Source organism: Microcaecilia unicolor, chromosome 9 (genome assembly GCF_901765095.1).
Source record: "Microcaecilia unicolor chromosome 9, aMicUni1.1, whole genome shotgun sequence".
In the NCBI taxonomy this organism is placed as follows: domain Eukaryota; kingdom Metazoa; phylum Chordata; class Amphibia; order Gymnophiona; family Siphonopidae; genus Microcaecilia; species Microcaecilia unicolor.
This window is the reverse complement of record NC_044039.1, coordinates 148,701,273-148,721,495: the sequence shown is the minus strand read 5'-3', so window position 1 is coordinate 148,721,495 and position 20,223 is coordinate 148,701,273. Positions and strand designations below refer to the sequence as shown.

At 44.2% G+C, this 20,223-nt stretch overlaps 1 protein-coding gene across 4 annotated transcripts in view; it reads left to right on the top strand.

Moving 5' to 3' along the window:
• LOC115477878 (protein-L-isoaspartate(D-aspartate) O-methyltransferase-like) overlaps positions 1-20,223 on the top strand; it is a 45,323-nt gene that overhangs the window by 15,974 nt on the left and 9,126 nt on the right. For all 4 annotated transcript variants that reach the window (XM_030215001.1, XM_030214998.1, XM_030214999.1 and 1 more), the window contains 7 exons: positions 409-558; positions 2,960-3,064; positions 9,567-9,598; positions 9,883-9,987; positions 10,575-10,695; positions 13,423-13,508; positions 13,780-13,949. In XM_030215001.1, coding sequence (XP_030070861.1) covers positions 438-558; positions 2,960-3,064; positions 9,567-9,598; positions 9,883-9,987; positions 10,575-10,695; positions 13,423-13,508; positions 13,780-13,949 — 740 coding nt within the window. In that variant the 5' untranslated portion in view covers positions 409-437. The remainder of the gene's footprint in view (positions 1-408; positions 559-2,959; positions 3,065-9,566; positions 9,599-9,882; positions 9,988-10,574; positions 10,696-13,422; positions 13,509-13,779; positions 13,950-20,223) is intronic.

Here is a 20,223-nt window from a genome sequence, read left to right as displayed (position 1 = left end):
AAGTTGCACACACATCTCAGGATCAAGCACAAAATTTGGAACATATCTTTTTAGTTTCATATGTATAACATCTGGGAAATAGCATATAAAAGCAGGCAGTATGTTTTCTGAGTGTCTACTTTTATGTGTGTATGTGCTGGGACAATTTTATAGGTGTGTCTGAATGTGTAAAATGTTCTACAGACTTAAATCGTTTATAAAAAGTTTCCCCTAATTGCAGTGCACGATTCCTATAGCTTGGAATAATCAGCCTGCCCTATAAATTTACAGTTTGACAGCATTTGAACTCTCCATACCATTTCTGCTTCAAGTAACTTGATGTTCTATTCTTAATTCTGGCCAGTGCTGCACTACAGGAGCTTGGGTCTAATTTCTGCCTGTCATAAATTGGCCTTACTGTATTTCTAGGCTAAGGGCAGGCCTGAGGAGTGTGACATATGAGATTCTATAAAATGCGACTGGCAACTTTCGCCTTACCCATGGGACTGCTTCTCACTAGAACCATGGCTTGGATCTCAAGTGGGAAAACGCATGCTGAGCTTATCAACAACCTCCGCAGTGAGTACTGACTCCAGCAGAACATAAGGAACAATGTAAGAGGCAGGGCTACAGCTCTCATCAAGTGGAATTTCATATTTCATGAAAGAGTTTTCATTATAGAACTTGCTCATTTAACATCAGGCCTTCTGATTTTATCAGAGCCAGATTTCCCAGGCTGCACTTACTTCATTTTCCAGAGTTAAAGCAACAGTTCTAATTCAAAGCTTCTGTGCATTTGTATTGTCAGTAACAGATCCAGCCCCTCTGAGTTTTGGTGGCTGCAGCTAGTGAAGCTTGAACATTTCATAGCTCCAACTACTGCAGCGTTCTCCAAAACAGTTCTTCCTGACAGTGACTGGAATAGGGGTGCAGTAAGTTCCCCCACAGCCAGTGTTTCTAGAAGAAATGCTATTGGGAGATATATTAGGGCTAGGTTATCTTTGCCAGGGGAGTGGAATCTTTTTAAGATGACAGGCTATGTTAACAATTATGAAATCCTTAAAGGGAAGTAAGAGCCCAATGTCTGGGAGAGGGTGAAGGAAATGTCACAATAAGCGCCGGTGCTGGACCCGGGGCAGGGCTGCCGGTGCCAACCCCTCCCCCCCCCAATCGTGGCTGCTGCCGAAATACCTTGTTGGCTGGTGGGGATCCCGAGGCCCCACCAGCAGAAGACGTCTTCCTCCAGCGCTGCTCTTCTGCCGATTGCCTGCCCTTTTGGCTGCTTTTTCTCTCAGGCCATGCTCGGTTTCAAAACCAAGCATGCGCCCTGAGAGAAAAAGCCACGTTCAGCTGGGCAGAAGAGCAGCGCTGGAGTTGCTCCTCTGGGTCCTCCTCAGCTGCCAAGGGGGGCCCGGCTGTGGCGCCCGGCTGTGGCGCCGGAGTTTTCTCTCTCCTGCTCCTGTTGGGACGCGATCACTCGGGGCCCGGCAGGAGAGAGAGAGAGAGACCCCGGTGCCAGGCCCCCCTTGGAGGCCTGGGAAATTTTGCCCCCCCCCCCCCCCCCCCCCAGTGGCCCTGGTACTGCAGTTTTCACAGATCAGGGTCTGACGAGAAAAACAGCTCCCCTAGGCCACAGCTGATAACATAGTGCAGTGTTCAATGCATCTCAGTTGCATCTCAAAGCAGAAGGATCATGCACACCCTACCATCAGCTGGAGAAGGAGGATGAATGAGGGGTGTATGTCCTTGCCCTTCATGCTGCCCCTGAGAGAGTGCTCAGTGGCAAGCACAGGATTGATAGCAGCAGGAGGAACAGCAAGAGCTGTGGTAGGGATTAACTGTTTTTCTGGGAGAGAGCAAGGGAAGAGGAGCACAAGCACAGAAATAGGTCTTGCTGCAGCCAGATGAGGTCAGGTGGTATGCCAGAAGACCCCACCCCCACCCCATTCTACAGTGCCTAATAAACATCACACCCTTTTATATATTTCATATTCTCTCTATAAAAACAAGACTGCTTCCAATGTATTGACACTGGAATTTGTTTCACTGCTCTACAGTGCATACTCTACACTTTCAGTTTGAAAGAGCTCTTATAGAAGTTTCAAAAGGTAATATGCAATCAAGACTTTTTGGTTTCTTATTACAAAGTCTTTATACCTTTGTCATATGTTTTAGCTTGCTCCTTTTCAAAAGAAGCTCAAGTCACGTTAAAGGTGCAGAGGGTATTTTCCTGTCCCCAGAGGGCATACATTCAAACAGCTGGAATTAACTAATGTGCGCTACCACATTAGCGCACTCTAACACCATTAACGTGCATTATCAGTAACTAGATCCCATTGCATAAATTAGGAACTGTGGTAAAATAATGCATTCGGACACTGCACCATGAATATATTTAACTATATATCTGTACCTGAGGCAATGAGGGGAGGGGGGTTAATAACTTTGGCCAAGGTCACAGGGAACAACAGTAAATTAGCTCAATTTCCAAAAATAAAGTAGAGCCCACCTATTTCCATTCACAGTAGTTGAGCTGATTCAAATGCTCCTGGGTGAAAAATCGTTGTTTTCTAGTGGGAAAAGGATTGAGAATTGCAAAAAAAAAATTATAGAGAGGGAGGCGGCCTGACATTACCCAATTGTAGACTTTACCTGGTGGCACAAGTGAAGCATATCTTGGACTGGGAGGTGGGGAATTTTAAACCAGCAGGTATGGTGGAATAAGGAAGACTTGAAGCATCTTTGTGGTTGTTAGAATATTATTGCAGAATAATAGTTTAGCACAGATCTTTTCGGTCCCTAACTTTGGACACCATTTACAGAATCCAGCCCTCTCTGTGCTCCCCAAGAGTGTGAGCTCCTGTATTCTGTTAAGCTGCTAGAACCAAGGGCGGCCAGCACTAATTTATTTGAGAGTATAATTTGCGGTAGGAAAGAGTGTTGCTCATCCCTTTTTTCTTAATCTCTCTTTGGATTGTAGAAAATGAAGTGATCAAGTCTGAACGTGTTTTTGATGTGATGCTGTCCACTGACAGGGCCCATTACATCAAGTATTTTCCATATATGGACTCTCCTCAGACTATAGGTAAGGCACCTGGAGGATAGTGATGGCAAAAGTACATAGTTAAGTGCATACCACAGATTAGTGAAGCCTGCAGTAAAGTTTTGTGCAGTAAAATAATGGAACAACATGGTCAGAGGTCTTAATCATACATGGGCAGAGACTTAAGGATTTAAGGGCCCTGTTTACTAAAGTGTATTAGTGTTTTTAGCGTGCCTACACTTAGCGCGTACACTAACCATGTAGGCGCCTAAAGGGATATTGTAGGTGTGTACATGGTTAACGCGTGTTAAAAATGTTAACATGCCTATAACGCTGCTTAGTAAACAGGGCCCTAAGTCTGTATACTTTATACTGTACTTGATTTTAATTATATTTGTGTATATATTAATGTTAGGGCTGTGATGTTGCAAACTGCCTAGCAGAAGAGTGATGGGTGGGTAATAAATTATTACAAAATGAAATACAATTAAATTAAGTGAAAAGTGAGAGAGGGGAGATATGGAAACATTTACTATTATATTTATTTTTCAATTTGTCAAAGAAACAAGAAGTTTTCCATAATGTAACAAAGAAATTATTCAAGAATATCACATATAATTAAGCCCACATCTATGAGAGCATTAGCAAATGTGACAAAAAATAATCCAAGAAAAGGAGTACCTAATACGAGAGAAACATTTAAATGCCTCCATGGTATAAATTCACAGGAGATTGGCCTCTTTCAAGTAAAGGGAAGCCCTAGAATAAGGGTTCTAGAAAGAGGACGATAGTCTCAGGAGTAACCTAAGGAAATATTTCCTTATGGAAAGGGTGGTGGATATGTGGACTGTGAAGATGAGGATGATTTCCAAATTCAAGAAAGCATGGAGAATTTCTGAGAGAGATGAAGGAATTGTAGAGCTCAGTAGTTAATATGGTTAGGCAGATTGTATAAGCAGTTTGGTTTTTTTTATGTTATCATTTTCCATATTTCTATATATTTTATAAAATACACAAGTAGCATATGTAGGGACTCCCAGGTGGATACCTGTTCGACAGCAGTCTCTAGGGCTATACAAATGATGAAGAGGAGTCACATGGGAGAGAAGGTCTCACTCTTTACCCCTTTCTTGGTCCCTAGTGACACCACTGGGGTTTGTTCCTCAGCAGGGTGTTGGTATAAATGAGTCCCCTCCACACACGCACAAAAGTGACTGGTATTCCAATTTAATAGTATCCCAGTGGGGGTCAAACTTCAGGAACTGTCAATAATCCAGATGAGTAATAATGAATGATTGAGGTCGTTTTAGTTTTTGTTTTTCAATAGGTTTACAATAGAAATAAGAGCAATACTCTCCTCCTTCCTCAAGAAGAAGGTATGCTCATCCTTTCACTCCTCTCACTCACTTCACTCTGGGTGCTACAGGCAGGTTCTTGGGACCTAGCTGAGTTAGCTGGTATAGAATCCCCTTTCCTTATGGGGTTGTAGGAATTTCTCCTGGTGACCGAGTCCACCTAGGCACTAATATTCCTCAATTTGAATATGAAGGAACTTCCAGGCACCACTCCAGTCTTTTTTTTCTGTTGTCTTCATCTGAGTTTGGAGACCTGGCTTGGGCTTGTCCAGCGTTCAGGCCAGATGGGTAGAAAAGGAGCCCTTCTACATGGCTACTTCACGCTATGCCAGGTGTGAGAGCCGAGTCAGAGCTTCCAGGATAGCTCACAGATATAAGTAGCCTCCTTTCCCTCTCTTATTGAAACAGAGTATTTCTCTATTCCTGCTACCTTGGGTGAAGTAGACAAGGTGGTTGACTTGCTTCCAGGACAGACTGCTCCGGTCTGGCTTTCAAGATTCAGGAAAAAATATACTTTCCCTCCAAAACCTTGAGTGTATATATATATAGACCACCAACTACCCTCCCAGTCTCTCCTGTAGTATTGGGCTTAAGGTTTAATGGTTTTTATTCAGGATCAAACATATCCAACATCGGACAACCAAACAAGTCTAGACAAAAACAGCAAACGATTACAGGACAGCAATCAAGCATAACAGAACAATAAGCAAAAACATCATACTACAAAAAGCTGGATAACTCTTGATCCCATTTTTGTTGTGTGAGAAGATGCCCTCCCCTCTCATTACCCTAATTCCCTTTCAAATTTAATGGTTGTGTACAAGATCACCCCTCTCCTCCCCCCAACCCTACTTTACCCAAATTTTTAACCTACACTGCGATGCTGTAGTATTGGGCTTAATAGCTGCTCTATGCAAAGGTACTAGATGTGATGCTAATGTTGCAAACTCATACTGATTCCAGGGAACAGATTGCCCCTATTTTACCCATCATAGTGAGAACTAGGGTTAATAGCAGGCTTAATGACACCTGGGTCACAAATACATGCCCACATTTATACTTTTTTTTTCAGAGCAGGTGTAAAATTGTGCATCAGCATTTGTATGCTCTTAGGGCTGGATCTGGGGGGCCTCTTTTACAAAGGCAACTAGGCACTTGTATTACTATGGTTAAATAGGCTTCAGGTAGGTGCTATTTTGACTTTTCATCCTGTTAAAACCTGCACAACTGAGGAATAAAATATGGACAATCATTTATTTTTATTTTATTTATTCATACAATTATCCAAAAATGAGTTTCGGTTCAATGTAGCTTACATTTAACAGTTGTTAGATATTACATTGATTCAATTACATTTACAAGGTTGTATGATAATTCTTTGTTATGCTTTGTTGTTGGATTGCATATGGTGTGTTGATATATTAAAATTAATAAACATACTTAAAAAAAAAATAAGGTTGTATGATGCTGTGTTTTACAGTGGTTGGCAAGATAACTATTAAGCATGAGTTGCTATAGGGCAGAGGTGTATAACCCTCAAGCCAGTCCAAATATCTTTTTGTTCCATGCGAAACAAACCATGGTCTGATTATCTCCAGATATTCAGCAATTTCTGGGTTGTTGTTTTTTTTTTCTCATTGTGGAAATTTTTCTTAAGTACTTGATTGCTTGTTAGTGCTGAAAGCATGCTAGTGCAGAGGACGAAAGGAGCTATCATAAGGAGAACCCTCCAAAAGCTGATCACAGTAGCACACAGCTCAAGGAGATGCTGCTGTTAGCAAAGCTGCCTTTGACTTTCACATATCTGATTTTATAATGGTGTTCTAATCATATAGATAAAAATCTGTGGACAGGAATTGATTTTGCAGTCCCATAGCTCATTAATAAACTCCTGTGTTGCTTGGACTGGCTGCAGTAAAGGGGATTTTATAGACGAATAAAAGGAACGAAAGCAGGCTACCTTTAAGGCATTTATACTGGTGCAGCAGTCACTGGATAATAATGCTACCGGGTGGGAGGCTGTGGGGGTTAAACCTGGTGGTGGCAGTGCACTGGGCTCTTAAATCTGCATTGCATGTTTTCTGATTTAGGCCTCTGTAGTGTACGTATGTGCTGGAAAGTTATGTTGATAGAAGGTCCCAGTTTTGGCTTTGCACCATTAGCCAGTACATGTATTTCTGACCAGTACTCCTGCCCATGTTGTAGCTAAGGTTGAAGAAGTAGACCTTCTCTTCAAATCCCACTCCCACCCTCATGCCCTTGTGCCTCAGCAGTACTAATGTGTCCCAGTTTTCAGTTCTGAAAATGCAGTAACCCAAATTCTGAAGGCCCGATCTGACGTTATTGGGGATATGGTCTTATCTATGCTTGTGCCGACCTTATGAGATTACCTTGCTCTTTTATGCACAGAAAGAGCCAGAGAGGGTATGTGCTGTTAAAAATGTAGTCCAGACAGTGAAGCGCCGTGTCCACTGGGAAGAATTCTGGAATGCTAATGCCCACCAGTGGCGTAGCCAGACAGCCAATTTTGGGTTTCTCTCTCCCCCCTCTCCCCCAGCACTTCCCAATTCAATATATAAATACTTTAGCAGATGAGGATCCCCAATCTCTGTCAGCTGAAGGCCTCCAGTAAAGATGGCCAGAACTCCTCTCCACCAAGCCCAGTAAGCAGCAGCAACTCCTCGAGCCACTGATGCCAGCACCCCATACATGCTTAGTTGTCAGTGGCTCCAGGATGCTGCCCCCATCTGCCAAGCTCAGTAGAAGGCATCTCTGGCCAGCTTCAGAAGAGACCCCAGCTAGTAGGGCTTGGGAATCCCCACTAGCTACAGCAAGGGTCAGGGCTGCCGTTAGCCATGCTGGTGACCAGGGCAGAAAATAAAGCCCCTCCCCCAATTCTCTCTCCTCTCCAATCTCCTCATCTGCAGTTAAAGTCACACTGACAGACCCTCACAAATTACAGAACAAGGATCACAAATTAGAAGTAAAGATATATAGACAAAATTGAACTGGGAACCTCAGCATATACTGCAACACTGGAGAAAAAAAACCCAAAACAAAACAAAAGCGCATTTCCTTTTCTACTTAAAACAATAAAAAGAAATCCGCTATGCACATTTCCCAAAGTTAACATATTCCATTTAAAACATTCAAAGTAAAATGATTTTCCTACCTTTATTGTCTGGACATTTTATTTTTCCATCATGTTGGTTCCAATTTCTGTCTGTATTCTGCTAATTCTTCAAGCGGTTGTCCATTTGTCTTTTTTCTCCTGTCGTTTCATTTCCTCACTACACCTACCTCTGAAATTTTGATCCTTCCATTTTAGCTGTTTCCTTCCTTTTTTTATTTTCTGCCTCTGTACACTCAAATTTCATCCGCTTCCTAAATCTTTTCCTTCTTTTTACTTTTCAGATATCTATCACATTTCCATCTCCTTTCACCCACTAGCTCTCCCATTCCCCATCTCTCTCATTCTCAGCCTTCCATTCCCTTCTATCTTTGATCTACGCGCCATTACTATATTTCTACCCCCTGTGATCACTATTCTCTCATTTTTTCCTTGCCATCTCCACTCCCTGGGCCTCTCCCCCATGCTTTCCACCATTCCCAGTGTCTCCCTCCCTCCACCCTTCCAGCCCATGTTCCCTCTTTCTACCCTCCTCACCTTCGTAGCCTGATATTTCCCTATCCCTTTTACCTCCCACCACCAGCATCTTCCTGTCCCATCTCTTTCCCCTCCCCCATTTTTCAGCATTTTTCCCCTTTCTCTTCCCTACCATCCATTGTCTATCTTATCTCCCCGGATCCATCTTCCCTCTTTCTCCCCTCCCCCACTTGTGCATCTCTCCTTTCCTCTCCTCGTCTCCACCTTCATGTCCAATTTTTCTCCCTCTCCCTGCCTTGAGCCCCTGGTTTGACATCTCTCTCTACCCCCCCCCCCCCCCCCCCACCAACCACCATCTCTCCATCCTTCCTTTCCCTCACTTCAATGCCATGTTCAACATTTTCCCTCTCATCTCTCCCTCCCTTACACTTCCATGTCCAACACGTTTTTTTCTGTCATGCCCTTTCCCTCCCTCTCCCCATCCCACCCAAATCCAACAATTCTCCTTCTCTTTCCCATTGCAGCATCTCTCCGTCCCTCCCCCACCTAGCTTTACCCTGTTTCACTCCCTCATCCCAACAGTGGTCCTGTCTCTCCCCGACGACCCCCCCACCACACACACACACACACACCAACCAACCACCCGCCAGCATGCTGCAGTTTTGTTTCCCTCCCTTTCCCCAGCCACCACTCACTGACACGCTGACTGCAGCAGCCTTTCTTTCCCTTGGTCTTGCCGTCGGCTTTCTCCACCCCGGAGGTCTGGGAGGGTCTGGGCATCGGATCGGTGTCGGACCTTGACTCTTCTTTCGGTCTCGTCGGTCTCGACTGGGGTGACCTGGGCGTCGCGTGGCTGCGGGGCCTGCAGCATCTGACTCCTGTGCTTGCTTCCTTTTTCGCGCCGCTGGCCTGGGCAACAGAGAGGTGAGAGGCGGGCGGTGCAAGGTGTGAGGCGCGAGGTACGGAGCGGCGGGAGCAGCGAGATCAACGGGAGGCTGTGCGCCGCGGCACCGTGCTGCCACATGGCAGCTATTCTTCCTTCCTCCACTCCGCTCCGCTGCATGGCAGAGTTGTTAGTTCTTCTGCTGCTTATCTCAGCCAATCCGCGCGCTGCCAGGGCTGTCTGCTGCTGCAACTGCTTCCTCTGCGCTGGCCCGAAGAGGCGGGGCCAGCGCAGAGGAAGCAGTCACAGCAGCAGACAGCCCTGGTAGCGCGCGGATCCGCTGCAGATAAGCAGCAGAACTAACCACTCTGCCAGAAGATGATGACAACCGGTGCAGCTTTGTTGTAGGCTGTGGCGCTGCCTGAAGGGGAGGGAGGGCCCGAGGGAAAGAAGGCTTGCAGCGTGCACCGTTGCTGGGTGGGCCTGAGCCCAAAGTGGGTGGGCCCAGGCCCACCCGTGGCTACGCCCCTGATGCCCACTGTGAGAAGGAAGGAAAAGAATGAAAGCTAAGTGGAATTGTAAGGTAGTGGAAAGGCTCCCACACCACTGAGCTTCCTGTAAATGACTATACTGCTTACAGACTTGGAGGGTGTTTCTTAATCCTCACAATGACTGATTTTTCTGTTCTCTTCCATTCAGGATACAAAGCTACCATCAGTGCACCCCATATGGTAAGGGCAAAATTTGCTGCCATCCTAAATAAGATTTGGGTTTGCGTGTCATTCATTAGTCTGTTACAAATAATCACCGAAAAACTGTTTAATCAAATTTACAGCTATGAGATCATTTGAATATTCTGAATGCCAAAGAAGCTTTGGAATTATAAAATGTGCTTTTAAAACACTCCAAACAAACTGCATACAGTACCTATACTTAGTTCTTTCATAAGGGTGCAAAGGCCCTGTTTGACTTGTAAGAGAGAGAACTGATAAGCTGATTGATGTTATCTCTACAGCATGCACATGCCCTGGAGTTGCTGAAGGACAAACTGGTGGAGGGAGCAAAAGCACTGGATGTGGGATCAGGAAGTGGATACTTAACGGTTTGCTTTGCTAGAATGGTAAGCAGCACATTACAGTTGTTTCTAATTCACTTCTACCCATTCCCATAGAAAGACACCCCCCCACCCACCCAAAAAATGCATGCATCATTATCTTTATTAGGGTTGCTGCCCTTTAGGAGAGACACAGCCTTCCTGTATTCTTAGTCAGTGAGGTCCTGTTTTGAGCGCCAATTGTCTCCTGCAAAATGAGTGACAAATATTTTGTCTTTAACATCTCTGAGGATTGACAAAATGTCGTGAGGAGAGGTGAACCGAGCCTCTTGCTTAAAGCCAACCAACTTATGTGATTTATGCATATGTTTTCAAGCAGTCATTCTAACCCAGAAGTGCAAAATAAGCTGGTTTCAGGAAATAACACAAAGAGCTATTGATATGTAAGCAGGTTCTCAAACACCAGAAACTGACTAGGGATGTAGCTGCTTTTAATCCAGCCCTTTCTAGGAAAGCAGCTTCTGCCCACTCAGCACATAGCAAAATACAAGAAATGGAAAACAAAATCCATACACCCTCACCAGGGACTAAATTATAGGACCTGCTCTGTTGCAGCTTGGAAGTTAAAGGCTCTGTATTTTGTTTTTTTCCAGGTAGGTCCTACAGGGAAGGTGGTGGGTGTTGAACACATAGAAGAGCTTGTGAGGGAGTCAATTCGAAATGTCCAACAGGATGACCCAACTCTGCTCACTTCTGGTCGTTTGAAACTGTTGGGTGAGTGCTTTTCTCGTCACTTTTTCCTCTTTATGGAGAGTTGTAAATAAACACCATAAGAGTTGCTCAGTTGGGTCAGACCAAGGGCCCATCTAGCGGTATCCTGTTTCCATCAGTGGCCAGTCGAGGTCACAAGTACCTGGTAGAGTCCTAAAAAGTAACAAGGTTACATGCTACTTAACCCCGGGGGGAGGGGGTTAATTTTAGCTGATGGTCAGCCAGCCAAGAAGCAATGACTCGTACAGTGGCATTTTCAACGCCCTTTTTCTGCTGGTTATGGCCCTCTCAATGTGGCCTCACATCTTTCTGGCTTTGACCATCGCATTGTTTTGTAAGTTTGAGATCCTGAGACAGTACCACTCCAAGGTTTCTCTTCTAGTCCTTCATATCACATCGCATATCATATACAGCTCCTTTGGATTTCTGCACCTACATTTCTTCACATTAAATCTTAACTGCCAAGTATTAGCCTAAGCTTCTAATTTTGTAGATCACATCTCATACATTCCACTCTGTTGCTGATCTTCGTGTCATCCACAAAACACATACTTTTCCTTCTAAACTATCAGCAATATCACTCACAAATATATTGAACAGAATTGGCCCAAGGATAGATTCCTGAGGCACTCCACTACTCATCTTTCTTTTTTTGAGAGAATTCCATTTACCACCACCCTCTATCATCTATCAGTCAGCCAATTTCTGGTCCAGTTTAGACTTTGGGTCCCATCCTCAAGCTGCTCAGTTTATTTATGAGTCTCCTCTGAAGAACAGTATCAAACATGCCCTTGAGCCAGTGCTTTTATCACCCAGTCAGAAAAATCTTTGGTAAAGCCATGTTGCCTCGGATCTTATTAAACCATTGGATTGTGGATCCTTTTCATTCAGCAGTGTGTCTGTTAACCTTTCCCACCACGAGGTAAGACTCACTGGTCTGTAGTTTACCACCTCTTCTCTGTTACTGCCTTTGCGAAGAGGGTCCACATCAGCCTTTCTCCAGTCCTGGGGCACTTCCCTAATGTTCAAGAATCTACAAAAAAACACATTCTTTAGAGGACCCACCAAAACCTCTCTAAGCTCCCTCGCTATCCTGGGATGTATCTCATCCGATCTCATGACTTTGTCCATGTTCAGTTTTACAGCTGTGAACAGTATGGTATCTATACAATCCCCATATGTATCTTAATCATCTGTGGACCTTCACCAAGTTTTTCTTCTGCAAACAGAAAAAATATAGAATGCCAGGAATTGGGAGTAAGGAACCAACTTCACCTTCCTTTTACTGGCGTTTTTGATATAATTCATCTTTACTTAGCATAAACTGCTTTTGGAAGCTAAAATAACAGAGAGAGATTCAGTCCTTTATGCAGTTTTTGCACAAACACCATCATATGTTTGGTTGAAATCTACACAGAATTCTGCTACTCCGCAGGGCCCTACCAGGTCATGAGCCAAATTCCAATGGATAGTTGAGCAACCAATACTCCCAAAATATGAAATACTACATTTTTATACAGTGTAGTCCATAAGAAACTGCTACATGACACAAATTCAAAATGAACAACTTCACTCTTATTGGTCTAGGTTTAGTACAATTCATTTTTTTAAAATTACATAAACCCTCATTTCCATTTTCAGTTCTAACCAGCTGCACTAGTCTACAGATTTAACAGGGTTTGCCTAGCCATTAGCAGGACTGCCCCCACAGCCCAAAAGCTACTCCCTTCAACTGTGCCATCACTCTGCAAACTGCTGTATACATAAAAACTACTCCCTGCAACTACCACATTAGCCCACATACTACCTCCGCACTCCAAAAATATCCCCTACAACTGTCACACCAACTGTAAACTACCCCACTTCCTAAAACTACCTTCTAGAAATTGCCCCATTCCAAGAAACTACTCCTTCCCAACTGCACCACCACTTTAAGCTTGAACAGCTGCAGTTTATATACAGTGATTTCACTGTAACATTATGATTAAGGAAATAAAAATTTCTAGCTGCCTTCTGCTCTTCTCTCTTGATGAGACACACAGAAAGCATACAAACATGAGCATATACACATGCTAGCATGCATACAAACATACCAACATGTACACACCCATCCACAAACCCCACCCACTCACAAACACACACGCACTGACGTACGCACCCATCCACAAACCCCCACCCACTCACAAACACACACGCACAGGCGCACGCACCCACCCACTCACAAACACCCAAGCACATTTACGTACAGAGGGGTTGGAAAGAATTTGACGTACCATGCTCTGTATGTTTTTCCCACTTGTATGATTATTCTAGTGTGCTGTTTTAATGTGTATATTTCTGACACTGTATCATGTTAATCCTATTATTAGGATTCAATTTGCCTGTCTCCAAGTTACTTCATTGATTGTATTCATGCTTATATTTAATCATTTTACTACTGTTATGTTTACAAAATTGTAAGTATTTGTGACCTGGTTTGGCCACTGTTGGAAATAGGATGCTGGGCTTGATGGACCTTTGGTCTGTCCCAGTATGGCAATACTTATGTACTTATGTCGAGATGTACCTGCTGTATACCACATTGGGTGAATCTCTTCATAAATGCGGTTAATAAATCCCAGTAAATAAATAAAAGAACCTTCCTCTGATATGCAAAAAATCTATGTGAATGCAGAGAGATTCTGTTTTATCTTTCTGCCTGTTATTCTTCCTCTTTCTTTATTCACACAGTCGCGGATGGCAGGCAGGGTTACCCTGAAGAAGCACCTTATGATGCTATACATGTGGGAGCAGCAGCAGCAACAGTACCCCAGGCGGTAAGAGTGAACAGGGACTATGAAGAAAGGTTCAGTATTTCACAACTTCTGAAGTATCTTTTTATGTTGAGGACCTAATGGATGAAAGAATTTTACCAGAGACACAGAACAGGCGAAAACTGTTGCTTTGATAAACCAGATGCATTATGGTTCAGTATTGAAGAAGGAGTACAATAGGGAAAGAATCTGTTCCTTACAGATTTTGTATATGATTTACTTGCATATTGATTTTTTTTTCTGATTCTGTTCCTTTTGATGTTTTCTTTTTCAGTTGCTTGATGAATTAAAACCAGGTGGAAGACTTATTTTGCCAGTTGGGCCAGAAGGTGGGAGCCAGGTCCTAGAGCAGTATGACAAGACCAGTGATGGTCAGATTGTGAAGACACAGTTGATGGGAGTAATCTATGTTCCCCTAACGGACAAGAAGAAGCAATGGCCAAAGTAAGTGAATCGATGACTCTTCCTTCTTTCCTGACATCAATTGCCAGCTTTATATCTGAAGGTAACTGCATGTGTGGATACAAACGCACACATTTAGTTTGCAGACAGTTAATGAATGCAGCACTGCAGCTTTGGAAAGCTCTGATGTATTTTAATTTTTTGTTAGATTATTTAAATACTGCCTTTCCGTGGTACAATCAAAGCAGTTTACATATTGCATTCAGACACTCTCTCCCTTGTGGGCTCACAATCTAAGCTTTGTACGTGGGGAAATGGAGGGTTAAGCAATTTGCCCAGGGTCACAAGGAGCTGCAGTGGGAAACAAACCCAATTCCCTGGGTTCTCAGCCCACTGTGCTAACCATTAGACCACTCTTCCACACCTTTCTGACCTCATGTACCACTTTCTTAAATTAGTCCCCTTGTTTTCTTACTCCTGTTATTCTATCTTACCTATTTGTTTACACCTCATGCTGTCTATTATGTTTAAACAATTTTTATTGAACAAACAATTAAATAACACTCCAAATATCACTTGTAAGTCGTTCATCATTTTCAACACATGTCATCCCCCCCTCCCCTATGACTGGACATAATCGTGTATATACTAATGGAAACATTAAAGAAAAAAAACAGTTACTAGAACAACAATATAGCAATTACATGGAGGGGAGACTTGGATTCTGATGCCCCCCCCCCTCTAGCCCTAGTGATCCATTATGTTTAGACTAGTTTTATTGACTATAAAATCGATTACGTCCAAAACACTGCTCTGCGTTGTTCCTTTTTTCCATTTTGTTCCTTCCCCCTTTTAACTTCCCCTTTCCTCCTGCCCTCCCACCGATACATATTCGTAAAAATAACAATAAGAGATGGCCCCCCAGGCGCCTATATCTCAGAACACATATATCTTCTAATATATTTGTTGGGACCCTTTTTCTAGTCAGTAAATCTTGTCCTGATCCCCTTATCTTCTTCCCTCTTCCCAACCTGGAAGGTGGATACGTCATCTGAGACCCCATCCCCTCCCTCCCAAGCCTGCCCCTCCCATGACCCCAAAGATATAAAAAATAATAATAATAATTAATGAGAGGACGAGAGAGGAATCCCCCCCCCCCCCCAGGGAACGATCCTCCAAGTTCCATCCTCAGCACTCCACCAATGGAGAACCGCTTCCCCCCCTTTTTACTGCTCTCAGGCCTCATTCAGTAACAGACTCCCCACCCGGTGCAGAAGGGACTTAATATATACATCCCAAACTGCATGGAAAGTTTTTAACCTTTTAGGGGAGAACCTAGCATATTGTTGTTCTAACAACATTAGAGCGTGCAGTCTATTCCTCCATGCCCAAAATGATGGGGCCTCTTCCCCGACCCAAACCCCCAATATCACCTTCTTACCTAAAACTCCCGCTTTCCTAAGGAATAGGGTTTGTGACCTGTTGTGTACACGAAAAAGCTCATATTGATCTAAGAGGATTGCAGCCGCTCATGCTGTCTATTAAAATGTTTTAAAATCTATTGTGTTAACATTGTAAGTAGTATACTATGCCATACTTTGTACTGTTATTTCAGTGTGCTGCTGCGGCTAGGAAAGCGAATAGAATGTTGGGTGTTATTAGGAAGGGTATGGAGTCCAGGTGTGCGGATGTTATAATGCCGTTGTATCGCTCCATGGTGCGACCGCACCTGGAGTATTGTGTTCAGTACTGGTCTCCGTATCTCAAAAAAGATATAGTAGAATTGGAAAAGGTACAGCGAAGGGCGACGAAAATGATAGTGGGGATGGGACGACTTTCCTATGAGAGAGGCTGAGAAGGCTAGGGCTTTTCAGCTTGGAGAAGAGACGGCTGAGGGGAGATATGATAGAAGTGTATAAAATAATGAGTGGAATGGATCGGGTGGATGTGAAGCGACTGTTCACGCTATCCAAAAATACTAGGACTAGAGGGCATGAGTTGAAGCTACAGTGTGGTAAATTTAAAACGAATCGGAGAAAATTTTTCTTCACCCAACGTGTAATTAGACTCTGGAATTCGTTGCCGGAGAACGTGGTACGGGCGGTTAGCTTGACGGAGTTTAAAAAGGGGTTAGATAGATTCCTAAAGGACAAGTCCATAGACCGCTATTAAATGGACTTGGAAAAATTCCGCATTTTTAGGTATAACTTGTCTGGAATGTTTTTACGTTTGGGGAGCGTGCCAGGTGCCCTTGACCTGGATTGGCCACTGTCGGTGACAGGATGCTGGGCTAGATGGACCTTTGGTCTTTCCCAGTATGGCACTACTTATGTACTTATGTACTTATGTACTGCTGTAATTATCTATTATTTATGTTTGACTTATTCTTGCTGTGCACTGCCTTGAGTGAATTCCTTCAAAAAGGCGGTAAATCTGTCCTAATAAAAATCCTCCTGCTTGCTTTGTAGTTTTCCTGCTGTCCTTCCAAACACTGAAAGGTGAAATACAAATTGTTTGTTTAAAGTGCAGTTACTTCAGATGTAAAGATGCCAAATCTTCCTCAGATGTGGTCATCTTGCTTGGGTGGCACCAGTGAGGGATGTGCAAGAGTTTAACAAATAATGCTGAACGCCATTTGTCTTGTCATATGCCCCCTGATTCTATAAAAGTTACCAAACAAGCAATTATTGGTGCTAAATGAAATCAATTAACATTTATACACGTAAATTTGGGTGCGTGATCCGCGCCTAAATTTTATACGCGTCCTGGAAAAGGGGGCATGGAAATGGGAGGGTCGTGGGCATTTCAGGGTGGATCGTGAGTGTGGATTTGAGTTACAGATTTGAGTTACGCGCACAAATATATAATTGAGTTCTGTTTGTAAATTTAAGCAGGATATTTGCACCACGCTTTTATTGGTGCAAATGTACATGCCGATATTTATGCGTGACCCTCTGTGCTTAAGCGTTATTTTATGAACCATGCAGAACTTTAGACACGGCTTATAGAATAGTGCGTAAGCATTTTTTTCAGTGCTGATTTTTTTTTTTTAGGCATGATTTATAGAATTCACCCCATAATGTTCACGTGTGTGAGAGTAATCATTGTGTAGTGGTGGTATTGGTTCAAATTCTTAACTGCTACCCATCTAAAAGTGTTGGATTAGTGGGTTATAACTTTTATAAATAAATAAATGGCAGGTTTATTTTTTTTAACTTAAGGGCTCCAGTTCTATGGGGTCAAAGAGTTTATATCTTCCTGAATGTCCCATGTAGTAACCAAATACAATGGAAATATTTTCTTGCCATGTTGTAGGACACCGTTCAGATGAGTATGGAATTTATTTGGAAATACCCTTGCAAATGTCTGGTGAAACATCTATATAAATAAACCCACCTCAAACATTCTGAAGCTCACTCCGTGGCAGTAAAGCACTAAAGCACTGAACTCCTGCACTCTTGGTAGGACTCTTGGTAGGCTAGACTCACCCTCACTCATAGGTCCGCCCTCAGCCTCGCCCCATCTCTCTATATAAAACGCACCACCAACGTTCTGAAGCCTCACTTTTCCAACGTTCTAAATGTGAGGCGCCAGAGATCAATTTTTCATCCATGACTGTCTGCCCCGCCCACACGTCAAACGTGATGACCTCGTGGGTGGAGCAATGACACTCACAGACCATGTAGCACGTCTGATTGGCTGAGTTGGGTGAAGCCAAGGATGACGTCGCCAGCACAGCTGCTCCACAAAAAAACAAGGAAAGGGGGAGGAGTACCTACTCCTCCCCCTGCCTAGGAATTCATGCAACTCAGCACCCCCCCTTCCGATACAAACACTAAACAAAACTCCCCCCCCCCAATGCATCGGCACCTTTTTTTGCCCGCCCCGCGCCCCCCCCCCCCCCCCCCCCCCCGCGACACTCCGGCCGAGTCCTGCACTTAGTTTTTTTTTTTTTAACACTCACAACGCGCGAACGATGCAGCTGGCAGCGATTGAAAGAGGCTGTCTGGGCTGGCGTCTGCGTCGGAGTTTCCCTCACCCTCTGCGAGTCCCATGAAACAGGAAGTTGTAACAACGAAGGCGGGACTCGCAGAGGGTGAGGGAAGCTCCGACGCAGACGCCAGCCCAGACAGCCTCTTTCAATCGCTGCCGGCTGCATCGTTCGCACGTTCTGAGTCTTAAAAAAAAAACTAAGTGCAGGACTCGCCCGGAGTGTCGCCGGGGGGGGGGGGGGGGAAGATTGGGGACAGAAAGAGGGAAACCAACAGAGGGAAGGATTGGGGAAAGAGGGAAACCAACAGAGGGAAGGATTGGGGAAAGAGGGAAACCAACAGAGGGAAGGATTGGGGAGAGAGGGAAAGAGGGAAACCAACAGAGGGAAGGATTGGGGAGAGAGAGAAAGAGGGAAACCAACAGAGGGAAGGATTGGAGAGAGAGAGAAAGAGGGAAACCAACAGAGGGAAGGATTGGGGAGAGAGAGAAAGAGGGGAAACAACAGAGGGAAGGATTGGGGAGAGAGAGAGAGAGAGAGAGAGGGAAACCAACAGAGGGAAGGATTGGGGAGAGAGAGAAAGAGGGAAACCAACAGAGGGAAGGATTGGGGAGAGAGGGCAAGAGGGAAACCAACAGAGGGAAGGATTGGGGAGAAAGGGAAAGAGGAAAACAAACAGAGGGAAGGATTGGGGAGAGAGGGAAAGAGGGAAACCAACAGAGGGAAGGATTGGGGAAAGAGGGAACCCAACAGAGGGAAGGATTGGGGAGAGAGGGAAAGAGGGAACCCAACAGAGGGAAGGATTGGGGAGAAAGAGGGAAACCAACAGAGGGAAGGATTGGGGAGAGAGAGGGAAACCAACAGAGGGAAGGATGGGGAGAGAGAGGGAAAAACAGATGGAAGGATTGGGGAGAGAGGGGAAAAACAGATGGAAGGATTGGGGAGAGAGGGGAAAAACAGATGGAAGGATGGGGAGAGAGAGGGAAAACAGATGGAAGGATGGGGAGAGAGGAGAAAAACAGATGGAAGGATGGGGAGAAAGAGGGAAAACACAGATGGAAGGATTGGGGAGAGAGGGAAAAACATGGAAGGATGGGGAGAGAGAGGGAAAACAGATGGAAGGATGGGGAGAGAGAGGGGGAAAAACAGATGGAAGGATGGGGAGAGAGAGAGAGGGAAAACGGAAGGATGGGGAGAGAAAGAGGGAAGACGCTGGATGGAAGAATGCAGAAAGAAATAGGGGAGACACTGGAAGGATGGAGAGAGAAAGCAGAGCTGCTGGAAGGAAAAGGGGAATAGAGAAAGACTGGAGAATAAGAGGAAGGGGCATGGGGAGAACAAGGGTGAGGAAAAGATGAAAAGCCACAGGTAGATGAAGGAAATTAAAGAATGGATAGTAAGAATGAATTAAATCTGGGCAGAGAGAGAGCCTGAAAAATATTGAAGAAAGCAAAGAAAAATGAGACAAAAATGACAAATGGCACAGAAGAGTTAAGCGAAAACAAAGGAAAGCAGAATCACAGACTGGGACCAATATGCAAAGAAAAACAGTCACCAGACAACAAAGGTAGAAAAAAATAATTTTATTTTCATTTTAGTGTTTGTAATATGTCCAATTTGAGAATTTACATTGGCTGTCTTATTTTGCACTGGGTATACTGGAGCTGTAAGAGCTTACAGAGATTATTTATCATGAAAAAAAAACACGTTATTTTTTTCTCCTATAGTACTATAATATTTTCAATAATGTCTGTTTATATGCGCCATGGCTGGTATAGGGGGTGTGGATACACCCTTCACTATTACTCCATCTCATTACAATACTTTAATATTAAATATTTGGTTAACAAAAAACAACTAATCAATATAACCTTGCTAGCGCCCGTTTCATTTGTGTCAGAAACGGGCCTTTTTTACTAGTCTATATTAATAAATCCCACCTTGAACATTCTGAAGCTCAGTCCAAGGCAGAGAAGCTCACTCCAAGGCAGAGAAGCACAAAAATCCTGTAGTCTTCATAGGCTAGGACCAGTCACCCTCACTCATAGACCCGCCCTCAGCCACGCCCCATCTAATATAATAAAACGCACCCTCAACGTTCTGAAGCCACGTTCTGTGAAGCCAGAAACTTGAAGCCGGAAGCCTCAGTTCTGTGAAGCCGGAAACTTGAAGCCGGAAGCCTGAAGCCTTGAAGCCTGAAGCCTTGAAGCCATCTGACGTCACTCCCAGGCTGAGGCTGAAGGGTTCAGCCTGCCGTCTCTGCCCCGCCCTCGCGAGAAAACAAACAAATCCGGAAGCGAAACGTCAGGGAAGGAGGCGGCGCTC